Raw genomic sequence first — 23667 nt, 5'->3', positions numbered from 1 at the left:
AGGATTCCATTCACTATGCTAAGCTAAGCTAGGCAGCTCTGCCAGACTAAGTTAATGCATGCACTGAGACAAAAATGCTTTTGCCCACCTAAACAAATCTAGGGGAGACGGTGAATAACCCCTATTTAAAAAAAAAACGGTGGCATGTTCCTTTAAATGCTTTAAAAGGCATAAATAGTCCTCACTTTAGATGAACTCACAAAAAAGTTATTATAGATATGCTTATAAATCAAGAATAAAATATTTATAGCTGTATTTATAAACAGCGTATTAATGTTTATTAATGCTTTATAAATGATGAATTAATTGTTTACTAATGCTTATTTAATGCTAACTAATGATTAATAGCATGCAGTTATTATAAAGCGTTAACCCTTCATATGTCGAGCCCTGAACATAATTCTCTAAAGTTGACAAATCACTTACTTTTTAGTGTTCTGACTTTGTGAGGTGTCAGAGGCGTGGCCTAGGATCTGATTTTGTGGTGGGGCAACTTTTTCCTTCCAGGCTTTGGTTGGCCAGTGTGCTTGTTCCCCAAATGCTCACTGCCAGCTCTTTCACAAACAAGCTGTCCTTTACATTGAGCTGTATCTTCCTCCATTTTTCATGGTGTATAACTACACCTTCACCGATATTTACCTATAAGAAATAAAAATTTTAAATTAAACATTTATCGAGAAACATAACATTACTGTAGTCTCCATTCTTATAAATTTGTAATCAATATTTCTCTCTTGACTTTTTGTTGTTTTGTTAAGTAGAGGGCCATCTTGCATAAGAGACTGAGAGACTGAGGTTGGCAAGAGAGCAAGAGAGAAATGGCAAGGTTGCAAGAGGTTGGCAAGAGAGACTGAGGTTGGCAATCACATGGAAAGTTGTCTCAATCACAAACTTCGTTTTTGACTCAAAGTCTGAATTACACACGTTACAAATATGTTTGTTTGTTGTTTCCAACAACTAGTTCAAAACTCATATTACAATATTTTATTTAAAACTTTAGTGTAATATTTGTATTGCTGTTGCAAGTGCACACAATTAAACCACACTTGTATTAATTCAGTCGAAAAACATCTACAATATACCCAAACTGGTTTGAACTGGTTCCATTGTGACAGCTTATTGTGACAAAATGCCTCACATTTGTGTGTTCAATTAAATATAATCTTTTTTTCCCCTGGTACATAACGGTGGAAATGCTCGGCAGATTTTTTTTTTTTTTGTAGGCTTTGAGGTATGTACCTAATGCAAAAATGTAAACCAGCTTAAACCAACTAATATAAACACTGGAGTAAGTAACAAGCAGCCCCAGCCTCTCCTAAATATTCCATTTTTATTAAAATCATACCTCATTGTTATCTGAAGTTTGTTTTGATCAATAGAATTGATCTCTGTGGGAGGGGGTGTGCCGTTTAGGGAGGTGAAGTTATCATAACAATTACAGTGGGACCAGATTAACCATGTGGGGATACAGGTAGTTATCCATCCATATGGCTAAACTGGCCCTATCATATAACATACATAACAACAGTAATAGTAATGGTAATAATATGATTGATATAACAGGAAAGATCACCAATACTTACCAATTGCTGTTTGAGGGTGTTTTAAAAGGGGGCTGCTCTCTGAGGCATTGAATGAAACAAAAATGCATCACAATATTTAAAATACACAAAAAATTTGCAAACTTATGAATAACAAACAGTGCAAGTTTTTAAGAGCACTGGAATTAGAGAAGGCAATACAATTAGATTTTATAAATATAATAGTTTTTAAATAAGGAAACCAGGTTATTTGTAAATGAGGCCTGTATCTGTATTTCACAGACTTTTATCCAAAAAAAATTAGGAAAATACAAGCAATTTTCAAACATTACATATGTGTAAACTCATCCTTAGCAGACACAAATGCATTCAGTAAGTGCCTTGGTGTGGTGGTAATGTTTTTAAAAGCCAGTCCTACCAGTTGTCTTTGGAAGAGCTGTAGTGGCTGCGGTGGTGTTGCAGCCTGAAAGATATAATGTACCCACAAATGCAAAAAATGATCTCTCAACATACTGCAGAAAATAAATGTGGCCTTTTTCAGTTCATTGAGTAATTCCCTGTAATCTTAAAAAAAAAAAAAATGCATCACAATATTCAATATACACAAACAATCTGCAAACTTATGAATAACAAACAGTGCAAGTTTTTTAAGAGCACTGGAATTAGAGAAGGCAATAAAATTTGATTTAAATTTTTAGATTTTATAAATGTAATAGTTTTAAAATAAGGTGACCGGGTTATTTGTAAATGTAATCTTTATTATTATTGTTGTTGTTGTTGTTATTATGGTGCACAAAATCTTACCAGTTGTCACTGGAAGGTCTGGGATGGAGGCTGGAGATGTGTTGCTTCCTGGAACAAAAAGTCTCAAATATTATGTATGTGTAAAAAAAAAAAGAATTGATTGATTGATAATGCTACTAATAAAAATTTGAAGCTCAGCATTTAATTTCCTCAGTTCCTTCCCTTCAGCAATAGCTTCTTGATATTTCCGAGTTAGAGATTTGTATTCTCAAGCTCATCAAATTTTGATTTTGGAATTAGTTCATCCTCACTCTCACTTGTTGTTATCTCATCATCTACAATATTTTTTCCTCTTTTAGGTGTAGACTGAGGAGGAAATAGTGGTTGCTTCCTTTTAAAGGCTTGTCTCTTTTTTAAAATGTTCATCAGAAATGTCTGCTTTCCTTCCTCAATGCTTGCCTTCTGGGCTGCCTGAAAATACAACTAACACAAGTAAGAGGTATTTAAATTATTCAATGAATTGAGTTCATCGTGCAGTCTTTTCATGTTACTTACAGCATTTTCCTTAATTCAATTCAATTCAATTCAAATTTATTTGTATAGCGCTTTTCACAATATTGTCTCAAAGCAGCTTTACAGAAAGTGCATTTCAGAAATGTACATAGAAAAAAACAGTTAGTTAATCATGTATTAAGTCGTCTCCGCACGGGTGTTGGGGCATCTGAAGTTTCCATGAGAGGCTGGATACAAACTGGAGCTGACGAACTCTATTTACCATTTAACGGCAGAAAAGCGGATGGGAAATAATTAGCGTAGCTGCTGTTCATAATATTAATGCATTCAATCTGATTCAACTGTAGTATAAAAGGTAAGTATTATGTGAATGCTTGGCTAAAGAGATGCGTTTTTAATCTAGTTTTAAACTGGGACAGCGAATCTGAGCCTCGAATAATATCAGGAAGGCCATTCCAGAGTTTAGGAGCTAAATGTGAAAACGCCCTCCCTCCTTTAGTGGACTTAGATATCCTAGGAATGACCAGAAGCCTCGAATTTAGTGATCTTAAAGAGCGCGATGGATTGTAGGGCGATAGAAGTTCCGTTAAATACCCAGGAGCTAAACCATTTAGGGCTTTATAGGTCATTAGTAATACTTTGTAATTGATACGGAACTTAATAGGTAACCAGTGTAGAGATGATAGAATTGGTGTTATATGATCATATTTTCTTGACCTAGTAAGAACTCTAGCGGCGGCATTTTGGACTAACTGTAGCTTGTTTATTGAGGATGCAGGACAACCAGCTAATAAAGCATTAGGGCCTACAGTAATCCAGTCTCGAGGTCATGAATGCATGAACTAACTTTTCTGCATCAGAGACAGATAGCATATTACGTAGCTTAGCAATGTTTCTAAGGTGGAAAAAGGCTGTTCTTGTAACATATGAAATATGATTTTCGAAAGACAAGTTGCGATCTAGTATAACCCCCAGGTCTTTTACTGTAGAGGATAAAGTAACAGGACATCCTTCTAAATTGAAGTTGTATTGTAAGGTTTTGTGGGCAGTTTTTTGGACCCATAAGTAATACCTCCGTTTTATCTGAATTTAATAGCAGAAAATTACGCGTCATCCAGTATTTTATATCTTTAACACACTCTGTCAATTTAGATAATTTAGTGTTTTCATCCGGCCGTGATGAAATACATAATTGAGTGTCATCAGCATAACAGTGGAAATTAATTCCATGTTTTCTTATAATATTACCAAGGGGCAGCATATATATTGAGAATAACAGAGGGCCTAATACAGATCCCTGCGGCACTCCATAGTTTACTGACGTTATCTTAGATTTTTCCCCATTTAAACAGACAAAATGGTAGCGGTCTGATAAGTACAGTACGATCTAAACCACCTTAATGCCTGTCCATGAACACCAGTGTAGTTTTGTAGTCGATCTAAGAGTAATGTATGATCTATAGTGTCGAACGCAGCACTAAGATCAAGTAAAACTAGTATTGAGATACAGCCTTGGTCAGAAGCTAGAAGTAAATCATTTGTGATTTTAACGAGCGCAGTTTCAGTGCTATGATGCGGTCTGAATCCTGACTGAAATTTTTCATAGATATCCTTTTCTTGCAAGAAAGAGCCCAGTTGAGCGGACACCACTTTTTCTAGTATTTTAGACATAAATGGAAGATTTGAAATGGGTCTGTAATTTGCTAGATGATTATGATCTAATTGCGGTTTCTTAATGAGAGGTTTTATCACTGCCAACTTGAATATTCTTGGAACATGACCTAAAGATAAAGACGAGTTAATAATATTGGCAAGGCCTTGCCTTGCCTTGCCTTGCCTTGCCTAATAATATTGAGGAGAGGCTCTTCCACTACAGGTAACACTTCTTTCAGTAGTTTAGTGGGTATTGGATCTAATAAACATGTTGTTGGTTTAAATGCAATGATAAGTTTATTTAGCTCTTCCTGTCCTATAGTTGTAAAGCGGTGTAGTTGTTCTTGAGGGGCGATAATTGAGGCTGAATCATAAGACACCATTAAAGATTGTACATTTACAATTGTGTTTCTGATGCTTTCTATTTTCTCAGTGAAGAAGTTCATGAAATCATTACTACTGAACTGTAACGGAATATTTTGCTCAGGTGACGTCTGTTTATTTGTTAGTCTAGCCACGGTGTTAAATAAAAACCTTGGATTATTTTGGTTATTTTCTATTAGTTTGTGGAGGTGCTCAGCCCTGGCAGCTTTTAGGGCCTTTTTATAATGTGACATACTGTCTTTCCACGCGATTCTAAAGACCTCTAAATTAGTTTGTTTCCATTTACGCTCTAAATTACGAGTTTCTCTCTTGATAACATGCGTAGCACTGTTGTACCATGGTGCTTTACTTTTCTCTAACCTTTTTTAATCTAATTGGTGCAACAATTTCTAATGTACTAGAGAAAATGGTGCTCATAGTGCTAGTCATTTCCTCTAGTTCATCTGTTTGTTTGGGTTCACTGAGCAGCTGAGATAGATCAGGTATAAGCTATTTGAGAATCTATCTATAGTTGTTGGAAGGATTGTTCTGCCTGGTCGATATAGTTGTTGGAAGGATTGTTCTGCCTGGTCGATAACGTGGCGCAACATGACAAATTTCAGCAGTACGTAGTATGCAAGTTACCATGTAATGGTCAGTGACTTCATCACTTTGCGGTATAATGTCTATATCGGTTGGATTGGTTCCATGTGATATAATTAAATCTAGTGTATGATTAAAGGAGAACTCCGGGCATTTTTTAAGTTAATCTTGATCGTTATACCTTTGTGAGTACTGTCTATAGAAAAAAAAACGAACCGGATTGGTGCTTGCAACATGGAGCTGTTACAGCTAATGCCCAGAGCTCCCACTCAGCTAAAACGGCAGTTATGGGGGCATAAACCTAAAGAGTGTCTTTGTGCCTCTTAACAGACACAAAATGCAATTAAAAATGTCTGTCCAACATGAACAGGGTCCTTACATGACAACAAGATGCGTTTAGCAACTTAGCCATTGTTTAAATTCACCTAAATAGTGTTTTAGACGGCTAGCTGTAGTCTCGCGCTGAAGTCCCGTGGGATATATATATATTAGGGGTGTAACGGTTCACAAAAATCACGGTTCGATACGATACACTTGTGTCACGGTTCGGTACGATTCGGTACGATACGATACACTTGTGTCACGGTACGGTTCGGTACGTTTTTGATACAGCAAAAAGAAAGAAATGCCAGAGAAATTTCCTTGATTTCATTTTTTTTTATATTAAAACTAACATCATAAAGTGTGATTTTTTTTTACTTTGAGCAATTCTAGAGCTATAATTCACTCTTCTTATGAGCATATAAAACAAAACAGCTCCTCGGAAAAAATGAAATGTAATATTGTAGTAGTTATAAACAAAGGTTTATTTTATTTCAGATTAACATTTGAGGGCAGCAATTGTATTCATAATGTAAAAATAAAACCGATGTAATGTTACTTGAAGGCATTATAGCCCACTATTCCTGCCAAACTTCCATTGCAGTGAGTGTTACTACAGTAAATCCATGGTGAATGTTGCTGATCTGTGGACACTGGATAGTTCATTCATGGCACAATGTTTCTTCCAGGTTTCCACGTCAGCGCTGTTTGATCCGTTAATAACGGAGAAATGTGAATGTTTCTCACTAGATCTCGCAGCGATGTTATTACTTCAGTGGCGAATTCAAATGCTTTCTTTACCGGATCTATTAGCGCTGTGTAGTAACAGTGTCGCATCACGATCGGCTCGCGCTGCACTGGTCCAAACTGATAAACGGTCCTTCAACCACACAATAACGAGCAGTTTCGTTCCACTTGCATTACGTTTGCCATTTGATGTTGGGCAATGTTGTGGTTGCGCCGGCGTCTCTTACATTATGAGCGCGCTTGCCACGCGCAACGCGCCTACATTTGAAATAACGAAATTGTAATTGAAATCGGCAAAAGCATATCCCGCGCTGTGAACTCAGGGGGGCGCGGACCCCAGGTTGGGAACCAATGAACTAGAGGACAGAAATAGTGTAAATGGCACTGAAGTACATAATGAGGAAGAAAGTGAGACAAACGGAGAAGCAATGGAATTGGAGGAAGGAAACTGTGTAGATGGTGACACCGTGACAGTGAAACGGCAAGTGATGGGGAAGTCACTGAAGCCGATGAAAGTGATGAAGGCAGTGATGTTGAGGAACATGATGGAGAAGAAAGCCAGTCATTTGCACATGATACTGGTCCAAAATTTGATGAAAATCTATATGTCCCAGTATGCAGATTTCTCTCAATCACAAAGGCTGAACTCCTCCTGCTGCTCATAACATTCACACTAAGGCACAATTTATAATTTGCTGCACTGCTTGACCTTTTGAAACTGATTAATTTTGTTTTCTCTAAAACAGTACTGCCAGCCAGTAAGCACATGCTTAGTAAGGTGTTCACACACTTCAGTCAGAGAACAGAACTTCATTTCCTTTGTACATTCTGTCAGTCATATCTTGCATCTATGGGGCCTCTGCTGGAAGTATATGGTAATTACACTTTGTGGCTAAAACTATATTAGCTACAAAAAAACATCTAACCAGCATATGGCAGAATTATGCATCTAACACCTAGATCAATATCCAGAAACAACTCATTGTTAAATTTGATCATCATTAATGTGTTTTTTTCATAAAAAAATTATATTTCATATGTATGCTAAGGGTGTAGTTGAGGAATTTTGCAGTAAATAGGTAAAAAAGTACTTCATATCCCCCAAAACACAGCATTAATGAATAGATGAGAAGTAAACAAAAAAAACATATATTATTTGTATAATTAAAAATGTATATTTTTTGTACAATTTCTCTATCAATTGTTGGGGTCATATAGACCCCAAAGACCAGATTTGTAAAAGGAAACGAAGACCTTATGAGGGTTAAGCATTCTGACTCAGTTGGTGATGTGTGTTTACTTGGCTCTGCTGCAGTTTTGACACTCAGTTTTGAGGAGGAAGTTGCTGTGAGGCAAATTGTTGAAAACATGCCTATCGGTATAGAGTGTAACGTTTACTGCCGACTAATAGTGAACACTGAGGTCATTCACTCCACAGATTACCTAAAACCAGTCAGGTCAAATGACAATGTAGTGGTCTTGAAGGATGGAACATTTGGCATTGTCAGCAAGATCTTAACTTTGAGAATTGAAGAGTCAGAGAGATGCATTGTGCTCATAAAAGAAATATGTCCTGTTGATGTACCGCTTTTGCAGAATGGAAGATCAAGGGTTTTTCTTCCTCACATTTTAGTATGCTCTTCTAATTTTGGTCAGTTACTGGCAGTTTCACCAACCGAAATAGTGAACAAATGCTTGCACATTAACTTCACCAACGAAAAATACATCTGCATGTTTCCAAACACTATTGAAAGGGACATTTATCTAATTGAAAATATAAATAAGATGCTCTATATCAGCACCACAAAATTACTGTAAAAAGTTAGCTTACACATATGATAATGTGTCACATGTGTTATGATATTTTTTAAACAGAAAAACTTTACTAAACTGTAGCTAGGTGCAAAAACAATTATTTTAAACAATTATAGTATGTTAGCATTTTATTTCAACTACAGAATTTTATTGCATTTTACCTATGGTATTTAGCATTTAAAGGTGCATATGTACTCTGTATTTTTTGTCTTAACTATGTATGAATTATATTTTTTAAAAATCTGTTTACCTATTTAACTTAATATTTAAAATGGCACATTTACGCTGTATTGCTTTGCTCTGTATTTTTACCTAGTATGAATTATAATATTTTTTTTTACATTTGTTTAATTTTATGTTTAATTTTTTGATATCTGTTAACATATTTAAATAAAAAAATTGCATATTCACTAGGCATTTGATCTGTATTTATTTTCATCTTACTTGTGTATGAATTATGATCATTTTTTATTAAAAAAAAGCATATTTTACATTAAATGTACGGTGGCGAGAGCTCAACGCGCTGAAACTGAAGAAAACACATGCAAATTAGAAAAACACCAGAGAATTAAGAAAACTTCTTCATTAGTTTGACAACACACTGCAAATATTCACATTTCATAGAAGTATTGCAGATGAGCAAACATTAACTAAACACGCACATCAAATAGACATCACAGAGATGTACTGTGCGTGTGCTATCAGAAATGGTTCCACCAGCTCATCCAGGTCCCCACCAGGTTAGCCAAACTGGTCCACCAGCTCATCTGGTCCCTACCAGCTGGTCCAAGCTGGTCCACCAGCTCATCCAGGTCCCCACCAGCTTAGCCAAACTGGTCCACCAGCTCATCTGGTCCCTACCAGCTGGTCCAAGCTGGTCCATCAGCTCATCCAGGTCCCCACCAGCTGGTCCAAGCTGGTCCATCAGCTCATCCAGGTCCCCACCAGCTGGTCCAAGCTGGTCCATCAGCTCATCCAGGTCCCCACCAGCTGGTCCAAGCTGGTCCATCAGCTCATCCAGGTCCCCACCAGCATGGACCAGCTAATGACCAGCTTGGACCAGCTAATGACCAGCTTGGACCAGCTACCAGCTTGAGCTGGTATTAGCTGGATTCTCCAGTAGGGGAGGGCTGACTGACATGAGTACAAGGCATAGGCCTATTTAAATTCACTACCGAAGTACCGATCTGCTATAGTTGACATATTTATCAGGCGTGTATATAAGCTTAAAACTGAGGCCCCTCTGTATATTCACCAGGCCCATGGTTCGAATTACGTGGGAGCCAGTGGGAGCTGAGCTCCCATAGAGAGAGGATGAGCTCCCATGAAAGCAGTAAAATCATACACCCTGTGGGGGTCTCTAAAAATCATCAGCACCATTATTTTAAATTACAAATAAAGCACTTTTTCCTTCAGACTACTGTAGCGTGACTTAAAAGATAGGACAAGATGCCAAACATCTCGGATCATCATCACAATACATCCTTATGCTTCTCTTTCTGCCAGGACTTTTACTGACTTTTCTCAACTCACAGAAGTGACGTCAGCGTCCGATCAGTAGCATAACCCATCAGGCAAGTGTTATTTTAACATAGGCGTAATTTGCGGGTGGGACGGGTGGGACATGTCCCCACCACTTTTTGCTAAGGTCGATATTGTCCCCACCACTTTTGAAACATCTCGCGGCACTAATATACCAATACAAATAAATAAAACATCTCCAGTTAACTAGCAGAGCATTCATTTAGTTTGTTTGTTAAATAAGAGGCGATCTAGCGCTGAAATGTGTTGTTTTTGAAATAAAGTGATCAAAGTGCTCGTTGCCGCTGCGATCAGTGGCGCGGAGACTGTGTTCTCTTGTGGCTCGCGCACAGTCTTCACTCGGACGCCCGCTTCAATCCGTTGTGGAGACTCTCTATTCGTTCCGGTGAAATTAAAAAACTAAATGCACACAAACGTGTCCTTGCCTGATATACAACCACTGATAAACATAATCGGTTTTGATAAAAAAAAAAAACTATACGAGTGCGGCTTAGAACCCAGAACCTCTGACACGCTTGGCAAAAGTTCTGCTACTGGACCACTTAAATACACGCTTAAAATTGTCGGATCTATTTATTTATTCTCGTGAAAATTCTCACCACTAACAACATACAGTATATTAGACCTCATTAAACAACAAATTAAACCAAATGTACTATTTAAATTGAATTGTGTTAGCAACGCTTTTTTATTAAACATTTTTATTTATTTACATAAGCTATACACTGCGCCTGCTCATAGGCTACTTTTTTTATTTTATTTTTTTAAAGAGACCCCCACAAAGATGAAATCATAATTCGAACCCTGACCAGGCCCACCTATTAATGACATTCTGTATCCGCCACGACTCATGACATGGATTTTTTGTATTATTTTAATATTTTCCTTGAGGTTCACTTACTGTATAATGTAGTAATTATATATGCATGCAGATTTCTTTTCTTCAACCTTCTTTCTGACCCTCTGTTTGAAATGATCAGTTTTTATCTCTTTCTCCAACCTTGACGGAATTTTACGCTTAACATGTTTTCACTGTTATACAGGGTGTGCTATTACACATCTTCTGAAAAACACAGGTGAAGAAGAAGCAGAATCAAGCGATATATATGCAAACAGATGCATATGTAAAATTTTACGATCATCAATATATAAATCAAAACTGATTGAAATGTCGAGCTAGGACGAGCTACAGGACAGTGAAGCTTTGGGGGTGTTGATGGACTCGATCTATTCCATCTGTGCGTTGATCATCGTTCTGAATCCCATCCAGACTCGGTCTCTGACAAAAATGCAAAAGTTAGAATAAAACATGTTTTTTTCTATTGTTTTTTTTAAAAAGAGGGTATAGTCTTTCTTTTAATATATAGCGTGTTCAGATATATTTAGACAACAAAATATTCTGGGAGCCATCAAATTTGTAAAAACAATAAAAAATGCTGGCGATGGCTGAAAACTTAAAAAAAAAACGCTGGCAGGGAAAGAGTTAAAGCGCGGCTCCTTTAAGGCTTCTTTTAACCCTATTCGGACGGGATTAACTTTACAAGGGTAGATGGAGTAATGTAATTTTACCACAGGACGTCTGTAATATTAATGGCCAATTCGCACAGGATAAGAGATCTCAGTAACAGAAGTGGGAGGGGTGTGGCTGTCGTTATGTGCGTATTACGTTGCTTCCTGATATCACGTGTGCATATAGCACATATAACACATATAGATGTAGTTTACATCTTTATGTGTTAACTTATATGTGCTATATGCACATGTAGCCTAACCTATATTTATATATAAAACAGTTATGTCCGGTGGAACGATGTATTAATTAACTTCATATTGGATTATGTTGGTAAAAGACTCTTACCTAACGCTAAAAGATGATTATAACAAGTGCTGTCGATCTTCTCTCTGATCTGAATGGTGTGTGTGAAACACTTGAGTTTTGCCACAGACTCGTCCCAGCGTCTAGAACACAACTGATGCTTTTTCAAGCGTCTCCATACTCGGAAAAAACGCGGAAAACTACTTTTAAACAGGAAATGAAGAAATATTTACGCACATGTACATACTGTAAATATATATTTACAGCGGGTCTATTCGCACAGGATTAGTAGGCTATTACCTGAGGTAATTTTTCCGGACCTTTTTACTGAAGGTAAAAGTCGCTGTAATCTTTACTGACATTGTCCGTGATGATCACTGAGATGCACATTCAGATAGGACTATAATTACAGAGAAGCTCTGGTGATAATGACTTTACCCCTCCTCTCCATGTTAACTATTCCCAATCCCGTCCGAATAGGGCTTTGGCTCATTGCAGAAGAAACATTATCAATGCCACTCGCTATTGCAGGAGTGAAACGTTATCCATATAAAACAGAGGCGCAAACAAACTATTCACCGATGTCATATCATATGCAAATAAATGTACGTGTGACATCATAGATCCTGCAATATCCAAACAAGCCGTTTTTGGAGATTCATTAAACAAATGCTTTGTTTATTAAGAGGACGTTTTAAGCTGAATCTTGCAGGATGTTTTAATGGTATAAAAACCTCTTATCTCACAAGATCTAGGCCAGTTTGATTTCTCATGTTATGACCCCTTTAAGGAAAGGCCTCTATTAGTGAAACATGCGCATGCACAGTAATGTCACACTGTTAAAGACTAGATAAGGCTGTTATTGACCCCGTCCCAGACAGATGCTAAGGCTAAAGTGCAAACATAACTGCCAGACAATAAAGTTATGTTAAATCTTTATGTATGATGTATCTTTATAGATTATCATTTTAAGTGTGTACTCAGTGATGTATATATTTGGGTTTCCATGGTCAGAAAAGCTGGATTTTTCAGGAAGTTGCAAAGGCCAATCAGATCAAATCAAAAGTCATAAAAGTCATGGATATTTCTATAATGTATCATTTTTTCCAGTGTGATCGAGTAGACATTGTATTGAACACATTTTTTGCAATAAATTGAATATTTAAAGTTATAAAGTGTTAAAAAAAAAAACGTCCTCCATTAAGCACAAATGACTATATAAGTCGTGGATATTCATTGTTGATGAGGTGCAGGAACCCTCCAATACTTATAATGTAGGGGAAATAAACTATAGCTGGTGTCTTGCAGTGTTTGAATGGCATTTCCAGCCCGATCTCACGGGAAAACGTAAAAATTCTACGAAGTGGCTTATTCGTACGAATTCATACGACCTGACTCGTACGAATTAGTATGATTTTTGCAAAATCGTACATATTTTACGAATTGGCCAATTCGTATGAATTCATACGAATGACCTACCCCTGACCCCGCACCTAAACCTACCCATCACGTGGGTTTAGACAAATCGTACAAATTCGTACGAGTGAGGTCGTACGAATTAGTACGAATTAGCCAACTTTTTATCATTCGTACGAATTGGTCGTGAGATAGCGTTGGCATTTCAGACCCTCTTGCATTCATGGACTGCAAACAAACTGCTGAATTTGTATCCAAATAGTTGTCTTTTGTTTTTGCAGCACAATTTATATAGATGGTAATACTCCATTATGAATGTCAAAATAGCCAGAACAAATAGAGCAGTGTCTTTGTAACACGATGGCGGTGGAGAATTGCTCCCAGACCTGATTTTACTTCACTAGACTGTGTTTTGGTTTATGCAGCAAAGGTCAATCACATGTCTGGGTCAAAGGTGTAGTGCAGAAAGGTTTCCACTAAAAATACTGGCAGTGTCATGTGTCAGGAACAATGGAAAAATGGAAAAGTTACTCAGTGCAGGAAATTCTGTTGTATTATTAGTTGTTAAATGCATTAATATGTCATCCAGTTGCATGTGCAAACATTTTTACATCGTCACACCCGTTTATTTTTAAGATCTTTTTGCGTAAAGCGAATCAGAAAGAATTCTCCAGAAACACTTCCTGATAATCAGCATGAACTGTGATATCACTGAAGATGATGTTAATAATAAAAAAGAAATGTTTTTCTGTAGCAAACCTACTGGAAGTCAGGTTGTGTTGAAAACACACAAGAGCAAATCATGGCAAAACACTCCACCAGCCTCCTCATGCACATTAGCCCTGATTTATTAAAACTTTGCATATATTAAATCATGTGCAAACCTGACTTAACGCACACTGATCTATTTATAGTGTTTTTAATAGGATTTAAATGGCTTTCTAGGTTTTGAATTTAATTTGTATTACTTTTATTGACTGATATTTGACTCTGTGATCTGACTATTCACTTGTTGATTAGCAAAAGTGTTAATTGTTTATTGCTGATTTTTGAGTAAATATTATGTAAAATAAGTGTTTATTTTAATGCACATTTAATTTTTCTGACATTATTAGTGTATTATTATGGATATACTGACCAGTCTGCTCTCTAGATATGGCTTGACAATTCATTTTTACATATAGGCCTATCTGCAATAAATAATATAATTGTCAAATAATGAAATGACTACATTTGGCTGTATATGCAATTGTAATTCAATTAAATTAATGCATTTTTTTAGATTGCACAAACAAATTAATTGGTACACTTTATTAGGTTAACCAGGATTGTAATGTATTACATGTCATGACCTGTATAAATATATTGATTGCATGTTCATAAACTGGAGATTATCTTTCCAGAATGGTAAACATTAACCCATGTTGCTTTGAGTGAACAAACAAGCCCCAGTTTTCAGGAAGAACCAGTTTGTTACGCTGGGAGTGGCCTGAAAGTTTCTGCCCCCTTCGAGCATCAATAAAAGGAGGAACCGTCCCGACTGTGAGCACAACTGAAACATCACCAGAACAGCCTCTGGATGCCTTTCCAAGCGAGAGAGAGCCGATCTCTGACCTGTAGCTGAGGGCAACCCTCTGAGAAGCGGATGAAGAAACAAATCTTACTACTTTTCACATACAGAGGACTAGTGAGCAAAGGAAAAAAGAGTAAAAGAAGAAAATGGCCAATTTTATATTACGGAAAGCCGAGCCCAAGGACGTGTCTGACATACTGCGACTCATAAAGGTGATAAACTCAGTTTTAAACCGGACTGATGCTGTGTTAATACAAGATACTGACGATAAAGATGTGTTTGTGCGCTCAAATGCGATGTTGAGATCTGAAGAGTTTCAGTACTAGTTAATAGTGCTGTCAAATCGATTAATCGCGACTAACCGCATCTAACATCAAAGTTTGCAAATATAATAGCCTATGTGTGTGTGTGTATACACAAAGTTTCATGTTAGATGTGATTAATCACGATTAATCGATTTGACAGCACTACTAGTTAGTAATCCTAACTTCATCATTTTTAACCTGAATATGTATATCTTTTGTATTAGGAACTGGCAAAATTTGAGGAAATGGAAGATCAAGTTATTCTGACTGAAAAAGGTAAGTACACTGACTGTCAGAAGTTTGGAATAATTAAGATGAAAAATGTCTCTTCTGCTCACCAAGGCTGCATTTATTTAATGAAAATACAGTGAAGACTGTAATATGGTAAAACATTACAATTAATGATTTCTGAAGGATATGTGACACTGAAGAGTCATGATGCTAAAAATTCAGATTTGATCACTGGAATAAATTACATTTTACAATAGATTCACATAGAAAACTGCTATTTTAAATTTATTAATAATATTTCAAATTTTTATTGTGTTTTTGATCTGAAGTGAGCTGAAGAGACTTCTTTTTAAAGCTTTTTGATCATTCCAGCTTTTGAACGGTAGTGTAAATGCGATAACTTTCAGAGTTTGCAGCTTCTGTTACAGTCTTGTAATTGCTGTTTTGCTCCTGTAGATCTCCTGGAGGACGGTTTCGGAGATCATCCCTTCTATCACTGTATAGTGGCCGAAGTGCCTAAACAGCACCAGAGCGCCGACGGTAAACAACTCTGCGTTTCAATGCACTATATGTTGTGTTGTTCTGCTTTTTTTGTTTCCCCCTCCCCCAAATCAGGTTGAAGTGAGCACACCAGGAGTGTGTTAAACTCCCACGGACGCTCGGGTTACCAAAAGTGTTTCTGTGCATAATGACGCAAAACAGCAGAGATGGGGGACTCGAGTCATATGACTTGACTCGAGTCAGACTTAAGTCGCAAATTTTAGGACTTGAGACTTGCTTGACAAATATTAATAAAAGACTTGACTTGACTTTGACTTGATATTCATGACTTGAGACTTGACTCGGACTTGAGGTAAATGACTCGAAATAACTTGTCTTTTTAAAAATAAATATCTGTATTTGAACGCACCGCAACAATCACGTGACGCAGCAGGAACGCGCGCTGTGTGAACAAAAACCGTAATAATGGAGTGTCGTAGTGATGACGCTGAAGCGCGGGATCGTTCGCCAGCTGTGAAACGGTACGTAATGCGCAAGTTTATGATCGAATCAGAGAGAAAAAAAAAAATGCACAAGCGTGGTTTCGAGAGAGAGAGAGAGAGAGAGAGAGAGAGAGAGAGAGAGAGAGAGAGAGAAGCTCATAAGCAAACTTAAGACGCTGCTAAGACATTACATGTCTTTAGGGGTTGTGTGTGAACGCAATCTCTGATTCCGGGAAATCACTGGCACTGCCAGACTGGCAGTGTGAATGAACCTAAATCAAACGAACCCGGGTCAAATCTTGGGTCACTTTATCCGTGTATTTTCCGGAATCTCTGTGTGAAAGGGGCTTTGGTCACACACCCTGACAAAGGCTCATTAGCCACAACGCATAGTTGTGCAAGTACTTGTCACCTGATTTTAAAATATTAAAGCCATGATGAAATAAAGGCTTTCTATATATTTTTAATAATATTCGAGTGCCTTGGATTAATGATTTTTTTTTATGATCTGAATAATCCCTTACATACAAAAGCACAGAGAAAAAATATTTTCTTGAAAATGAAAATGAAAATCAGGTTAAAATATGTTAAAATATGCCATATTCCAGTTTTTTTTACCTGCATGCATCCCTTTGTACTGTCTAGTTATATGCTACCAATATAGTCTGCTATCCCAGGGTTGACTTTAATGTTAAAAGAAATATATAAAAAAAAATTAACTGTAATTTAATAATAATTAATAATGCATTGGTACAGTCTACCGTTCTCTGGGATTTGTTTTCATGATAATCGAATGTAAAGAGTTTTATCTCTAAAAACTGTTTAGCTTATAACGCTAGTATATAGGGCATAGAGTAAGTAAAAAGAAATCGCTAGTTAATACCACTAAAATATTGTAAAAAGACACCTACACACAAAGAAAAAAAAACATACAGACTTTCGAACCGAACCATGCATACACAAATACACAAAACAAAAATTCAAACTTGCAAGCACAACCATGCACACATGCAAACAAACAATACACTCTTCACTCATACACACGCACACACATTCACTCACAAATATTAATGAATCAATCACACTCAATCAAATCACCTCTCTCTCTCTCTCTCTCTCTCTCACACACACACTCACACACACTCACACACACTCACACACACACACACACACACACACACACACACACACACACACACACACACACACACACACACACACACACACACACACACACACACACACACACACACACAACCATGGACATGCAAACAATACACTTTTCACACATACACATGCACACACATTCATTCACAAATATTAATAAATCACTCACTCACACAGATTAATAATGTACAATAGTCAATCCACCTGATTGACAGGTGTAAGTTTTGTGTCAATTCAATTATTACTGTTTTTTTCTTGTTATTCTTTTGTTAAAAAGGAAAGATCTAACTTGTTGGGATGTGTTCATGTTCCATAAAGGGGATGCCAGTTTGAAGAATGCCATTTGGTGGCATAGGAACCATTATACTTGAATTGTGAATTGTTTAATACCTTTTAATGGTCTTCTGCAATGTTTGTTCACTGCATATTTATTTTTCATGCTTTAATGTTGGCCTAATTTCAGTTAAATTTACATTTTAGGCTATGTAGTTTGAATTTTTATTTATTTATTTATTTATTTTTATTGTAGTAACCACTCAGCTGGTTGTGGAAATGCATATTTTAAAAAAATGTTGCAAATAAAACCATAGTCCACAGCTTATGTAGTTTTAACTTATTTTAATATATAAATTCAGTGAAATCATCAAACGTTTGTATGACTTGCCAGTGACTTGTGACCCAAGCTACGACTTGACTTGACTTGCTTGACATAAAGCAGTGACTTGACTTGACTTGACTTGCTTTTCACAAAATTGACTCGGACTTGCTTGAGACTTGAAGGTTAAGACTTGAGACTTACTTGTGACTTGCACATGTGTGACTTACTCCCACCTCTGCAAAACAGTGTTTGGTAACACTTTGCATTGCTGTGCCCATGTTACGTAATAGTTCACCCAAAAACGAGATTTTAGGAACATTATAATTATGCACACTCCCAAAAATTATTTTCGTACTCAATATTCCAGTGCAAAACTACTAATTATCTAAACATTCTTAAATTACTAAAGATATTAACTCTTTTTTTTTTTTTTTTTTTTTGAAGAAGTGAGTTTATGCTTAAAACAAGAAAAAATATAGGGTGAGAAAAATAAACTAATTCAAATAGAAATACAAATTTTTCTGACCTTTTTGGCAGATATTTGCTCTGGTCACTTAATTTTGCTAAGTTTTTTCAGAAAACAAGACTTGTTATCTTAAGTCATTTTGCTTCTCAAATGCATCTTGATTTAAGAATGTTTAGATATTTGAACTGGAAAACGAGTCAAAAATACTTAATTTTTTGTAGTGCAACAACTTAAATTTGGGTCTGTTTCTACCGTTTGACTTGGATTATACTACATGTATAGTTCATATTGGGATTTTAGTCCTTTTTTGTAGCTGTTGAAAAGAGTTGCATGTAAAATTTGGTTTAGAGTGACATGAGGGTGAGTAAATAATGCCAGAGTTTCTTGTTTGGATGAACTCGCCTATTAATTGAAGCAACACTGTAACATGAGCACTGGAATATAAAGTGTCTTTTTTGTGCATCTGAACATTCAACACAGAGAATTTCAGTTGTTTGACATTTGCCAAGAACGCTTATCCAATCCCCCTCTGTAATTTATTGTCTTCAGGCTACAGTCTCTTGCTTCGCCATGTACATTGCCCGTGGCGTGTACATGGATGGGCGGGGAGGTAACTGAAAGATCGGTTACAATAGTGTAACATATACAATAAACCAGAGGTAAGGCCCACAACAGCTGGGACGTCACCAGCCTTACACACACAACAATATGCCCAAAACTAACAACTTTCTTACAGATGGATCATATGGATTTGTTACCATACTCACAACTAGGGATGGGAATTGCAAGGAATGATCGATTCCATTAATGAAACTTTTAGAAATTCCGAGGAGGAACTAATGGGCAAATGTTTGAGAAACGATTCTAATTGCCATGATATTTTATTTCATAACTATATTCCATCTACATCTGTGGAGGAATGAACGTCATGATAGTCTTTCTAGCGTGTTTTGATTCCCAACCCTACTCTGCTGCACTGCAAAACAAAAAAATATTTTCTTAATCAGTATTTTTGTCTTGTTTTTCTGGTATAAATCTTAAATTAAGATTATTTACTTGAGAAGCAAAATGGCTTAAGATTTTAACATTCAGTACTCTTTCAGAAGATGCATAATAGCGCCCCCTACCGTATAACAGGGAAAACATGGATTACCGGAAGATTCTGTCAATGGCGGGGAAATATTTAAGCATAAAACTACAAAATTTTGATACATTTTTCAGAAAACAAGAAGGTGTAACATTTAGCTTCTCAAGTAAATCTATCTTGATTTAAGGGTACGTTTACACGACAATGACGTCCTAAAATGGAAAAGTTTTTCCTTTGTGTTTTTCGCTTATAGAAGACGATCGTTCACACGGATCCGCAAAATGGCTAAAAACGCTGTATTATTCATGCCAGGCCAGTAGATGGCGATGCCAATTTGTAAAGAAACATTACGCGCCTATAGACTGAACACGTGATAGGAACGTGTAGTTTAACCGCGACAATAACGGTATTGGTTTCAAAAACTTGTGTTTTCAGGTCCACAAAACACAGTTTTTGAAGAACTGTCAAAACGCATATAAAGTTTAAGTTTTTAAAACGATGTTGTGTAATGTAATATGTATTATGTTTATATATATATATAGGCCTATATGTTTGCATGACACGACATATATATATATATATATATATGTACGGGAAAACAAAAAATACTAAGAAATTATTTTTTGCAGTGTGGTATAAATGTTCAAATCAACACAATAAAAGTGAAAAGAAGAAGTGAAATGACAGATTAATCAAAAAATGTACACCTGGGATGACGTGACTGTGGTGTATGTGAGGGTTGTGATGCCAATAATCCCACCCGAAATTAATTTCAGCCAATCGCAAACCAACAGCGTTTGTCTCCGTGTAAAATCTGTCTTATCTGTGATTTTTGAAGTTGCTACAAAATGCATTTTCTTGCTGCAAACAAACAATAGAGTGATTGAACCTTTTTTTCCAGGTCATGTGATCGTTGGCTTTGCCATGTATTATTTCACCTATGACCCCTGGATTGGAAAACTGCTCTACTTGGAGGACTTCTACGTCATGAAGGAGTATCGGGGTATGAATGTGACCGTATGCATTTGTGAAATCAAACTGTCAGATTTATGAGATGTAACACACTTTTCCTTCTGCTCAAATTAGGCTTTGGAATCGGTTCTGAAATCCTGAAGAAACTGAGTGAGGTAATTTCCTCTATAACACCTAGGGCCATATTTTAACGATCTGAAAAGCAAGTATCAAGCGCGAAACGCAAGTAACTTTGTGGGCGGATCTCGCAAATCTAAAATGTGTTGGTCTGAAGTAGCTTCATTACTCATAGGTGTGGTTTGTGCGTAACGTGAAATAAACCAATCAGAGCATCATCTCACATTCCCTTTAAGAGCAGGTGCGCTTGTTCCATGGCGGATTGCTATTATAACAGCGGATTTGCCAGACGCACGCCAGGAGCGGTTCACAGCTGAGGAGACCGACGTTCTCGTCAGGGCCGTAACACACAGAGAAGTGACATTGGGGATGGAGAAACACACCCAAATTAGCTTCGGTTAAACAGGCGTATGATAATTTGAGTAAATGTGTAAGCTAGATTTATGGCTATTTTTTCACATCTTCACACCACAATGATTTCCCTCGTGTGGAATAATTTTCCTTGGCTTGTAATAATGTATGGTTTTCTAAAAATGAGAACTGCTGCTTCTGTGTAGATGAGAGAAGCAAAGTGTATGTGCGTTGTGCACACGCTACATTGATTATGGCCAAGCATGCGCCCTTAAAATAGCCTATGAATAACACGCGCAACACGCCACTGACTTTAGACTAGGTTTCTCCTGGTCAGTGGCGGAATTGTTTTCTAAACCTGTAAAATAGCACCAGGGAACGTTTGCGCCGGAACACGCCTCCTCTTTTCGCTTAACCGCCCCCGGGAGCGCAAGTTCATTCCCTAATTTACAGACGTGCGTCTGTGGAGGGAAAAGTCCGCTGTGTGTCGGGTGCAAAATAGGAATGATACATGCATCGGTGTACAAAGTCAATTGCGCTGGGTGCAAGATAGGGCCCCTAAAGTTCAACCGCATCTATTTCTATGTCTGTTCCTCTGTGTTGTTAGAGCGCATAGTTATCCTTGTGAAACAGAAGTGCGCTTAATTGTGCACTTGTACTGTACTTCAAATATTGCAAGTGTAATTTTTTTAATTGTACTTGAAGATAATATAATTTAAATGAAATAAAGGGCCACTTAAAGAGAGTACACACTTTTAGAAGTGCATTTTGCAATAGTTTTACATTTAAGTAAATTTTAATTCATTACGTTTTTAATAATCTATTGTTGTGCTTTAATGAAGTGCACTTGATTTGATGTGTTGACTAACACACTGAAGCACATGTAATGTAAAACTATCATTTTAACTGTAGTGTGTTATTTGATATTATTTCAACATCGTCATTACAAATGTGAAGTTTCAAATTAGTTTATAAAGTATATTTTAGTTTACTATAAATGCTAGTCAGTACATTTTAACAATATTTCAAAAACAGTAGAAATAATTATTATGAAATCGCATATTAAGATGTGCTTACGTGGGTCAAAAAAAGTTCAACTAATTGCATTAAATATAAATTTAAACTGGTGCTGTCAAATCGATTAATCGCGATTAATCACATCTAACATAAAAGTTTGTAAATATGTAATATATATATATATAACTTCACTAAAATATACTTTAGTGTTATTTTGATTGAAACTTGCATAAACTAATTAGCAATTTCACATATGTAATGACGATGTTGAAATAACATCAAATAACACACTACAAACTTTTATGTCAGATCATGCGATTAATCGCAATTAATTTAATAGCACTCAGCATGCAATTGTGTCCGAAGACATTACATTCAGTTTTCTTTTTCCGTAAAAGTATACTAAGTGTAATTCTTCTCCACAAGTGTACCAAAGCTCATAGTCTACAATGATTATACCCAGGTTAATGATCTAACATTATACAGCCTCTCCAATCTTCCTCATGGCAGTATATCTTGTACTAAATCAGTGTTCCCAATCCCTGTCTGGTTTCCTGCAGACGGCGGTCCGGACTCGGTGTAGTAGTATGCACTTCATCGTGGCGGAGTGGAACAAGCCCTCCATCGACTTCTACAAGCGGCGCGGGGCGTCAGATCTCTCTCTGGAGGAAGGGTGGAGGCTCTTCAAGATCGACAAGCAGAACCTCCTCAAGATGACCAGCGAGGAGTGAACCGGATGAAGTGTTGTTTCTGTTTAGTCTATAGGTGTGTCCCAAATCAAGTACTTATGCACTATTCTATGCCATTTTGTGAAATAAAAATAGTGCGAGTTGTTCACACTATTCTAAAAAGAAAAAGTGCACTTTAAGTTTCCGGATCATGCACTTATTTAACCGAAAAAACAAAGTGTTTTGAACATTGGACACTTCATGCACTCGACTGTCGCAGCTTTAATTACGCAGCTGAGGGGGAGGAGCTATCAGACTCCGATGTTGAAAGACAAAATACATTCATAAAGTTCATACACTACACCGTTGAGTACATAGTGCATAAGTACATAGTGTATAGTGCGTCATTTGGGACACAGCTAGAGATTGACCCTGTGGTGGACAAACCTTCGAGTTCAAATGGCATTTTGAAGCATTCAGGGTGTGATTTTACATCCAAAACCTCTGACTCTTACCCATAATTCTATATGGAATTATATACCCATAATTCTATACGTCCTCTTTATATGTCTTTGTGTTTTTTGTATGACAAGTATAAAAAGGCTAACAAAAGCTCTATCTTTAGATGTGTAATTTTAAAAGATGACTGAGATTATATTCTTGTTTTGACGTAAAGAGATACATGATTATTTTTCCTTTTGTGATTTAATAATGCATGCATCAGGGACTTACAATGCAATGTAATGATGTTTATATAGACATGTCGTATTTACTTCTTTGTATACTTCATCTTAAATTATACTAAGGGGAAAAAATTTAAAAGTTTCTCTTTATTCACCACATCTTTTCTTTTTTATGTAATATATATATATATATATGAGATCTAATGCTTCCCCATTTTATACTTTGAAACTCTACAATTCCATCCCAAAAGATTAAGGCACAGACACTACAGGCAAAACCATTGTTTCGTTTTTGTTTTTTCATGCACTGGTTAATTTTAAGATTTTTTCTATTCTGCTTCATTAAGATATCTTGTTTCAGGCTAGTGGAAAGAA

General features: G+C 36.6%; 1 protein-coding gene across 1 annotated transcript; it reads left to right on the top strand.

Annotated features, from left to right (window-relative positions):
• Positions 1-14617: 14617 nt before the first annotated feature.
• LOC309499830 (diamine acetyltransferase 1-like) lies at positions 14618-23442 on the top strand. Its single transcript, XM_082171322.1, has 6 exons — positions 14618-14859; positions 15177-15228; positions 15640-15723; positions 20386-20487; positions 20571-20611; positions 22502-23442. The coding sequence occupies exons 1-6, from the start codon at positions 14794-14796 to the stop codon at positions 22670-22672; spliced, it is 516 nt and encodes a 171-aa protein (XP_082027448.1). The 5' UTR covers positions 14618-14793; the 3' UTR covers positions 22673-23442.
• The last annotated feature ends 225 nt before the right edge of the window (positions 23443-23667 follow it).

The sequence above is a fragment of the Leuciscus leuciscus genome (genome assembly GCF_965113295.1).
Source record: "Leuciscus leuciscus genome assembly, chromosome: 5".
Classification (NCBI taxonomy): domain Eukaryota; kingdom Metazoa; phylum Chordata; class Actinopteri; order Cypriniformes; family Leuciscidae; genus Leuciscus; species Leuciscus leuciscus.
The sequence above is the reverse complement of the archived record's forward strand: the minus strand, read 5'-3'. Positions and strand labels throughout refer to the sequence as shown.

What these genes read in the sequence shown, in the direction of transcription:
- LOC309499830 (XM_082171322.1), top strand. Translation starts at nt 14,794, where the DNA reads ATGGCCAATTTTATATTACGGAAAGCCGAGCCCAAGGACGTGTCTGAC. An exon ending in ACAGCACCAGAGCGCCGACG is followed by an intron (nt 15,724 to 20,385) that starts GTAAACAACTCT and finishes CTTTTTTTCCAG; the next exon opens with GTCATGTGATCGTTGGCTTT. An exon ending in CGTCATGAAGGAGTATCGGG is followed by an intron (nt 20,488 to 20,570) that starts GTATGAATGTGA and finishes TGCTCAAATTAG; the next exon opens with GCTTTGGAATCGGTTCTGAA.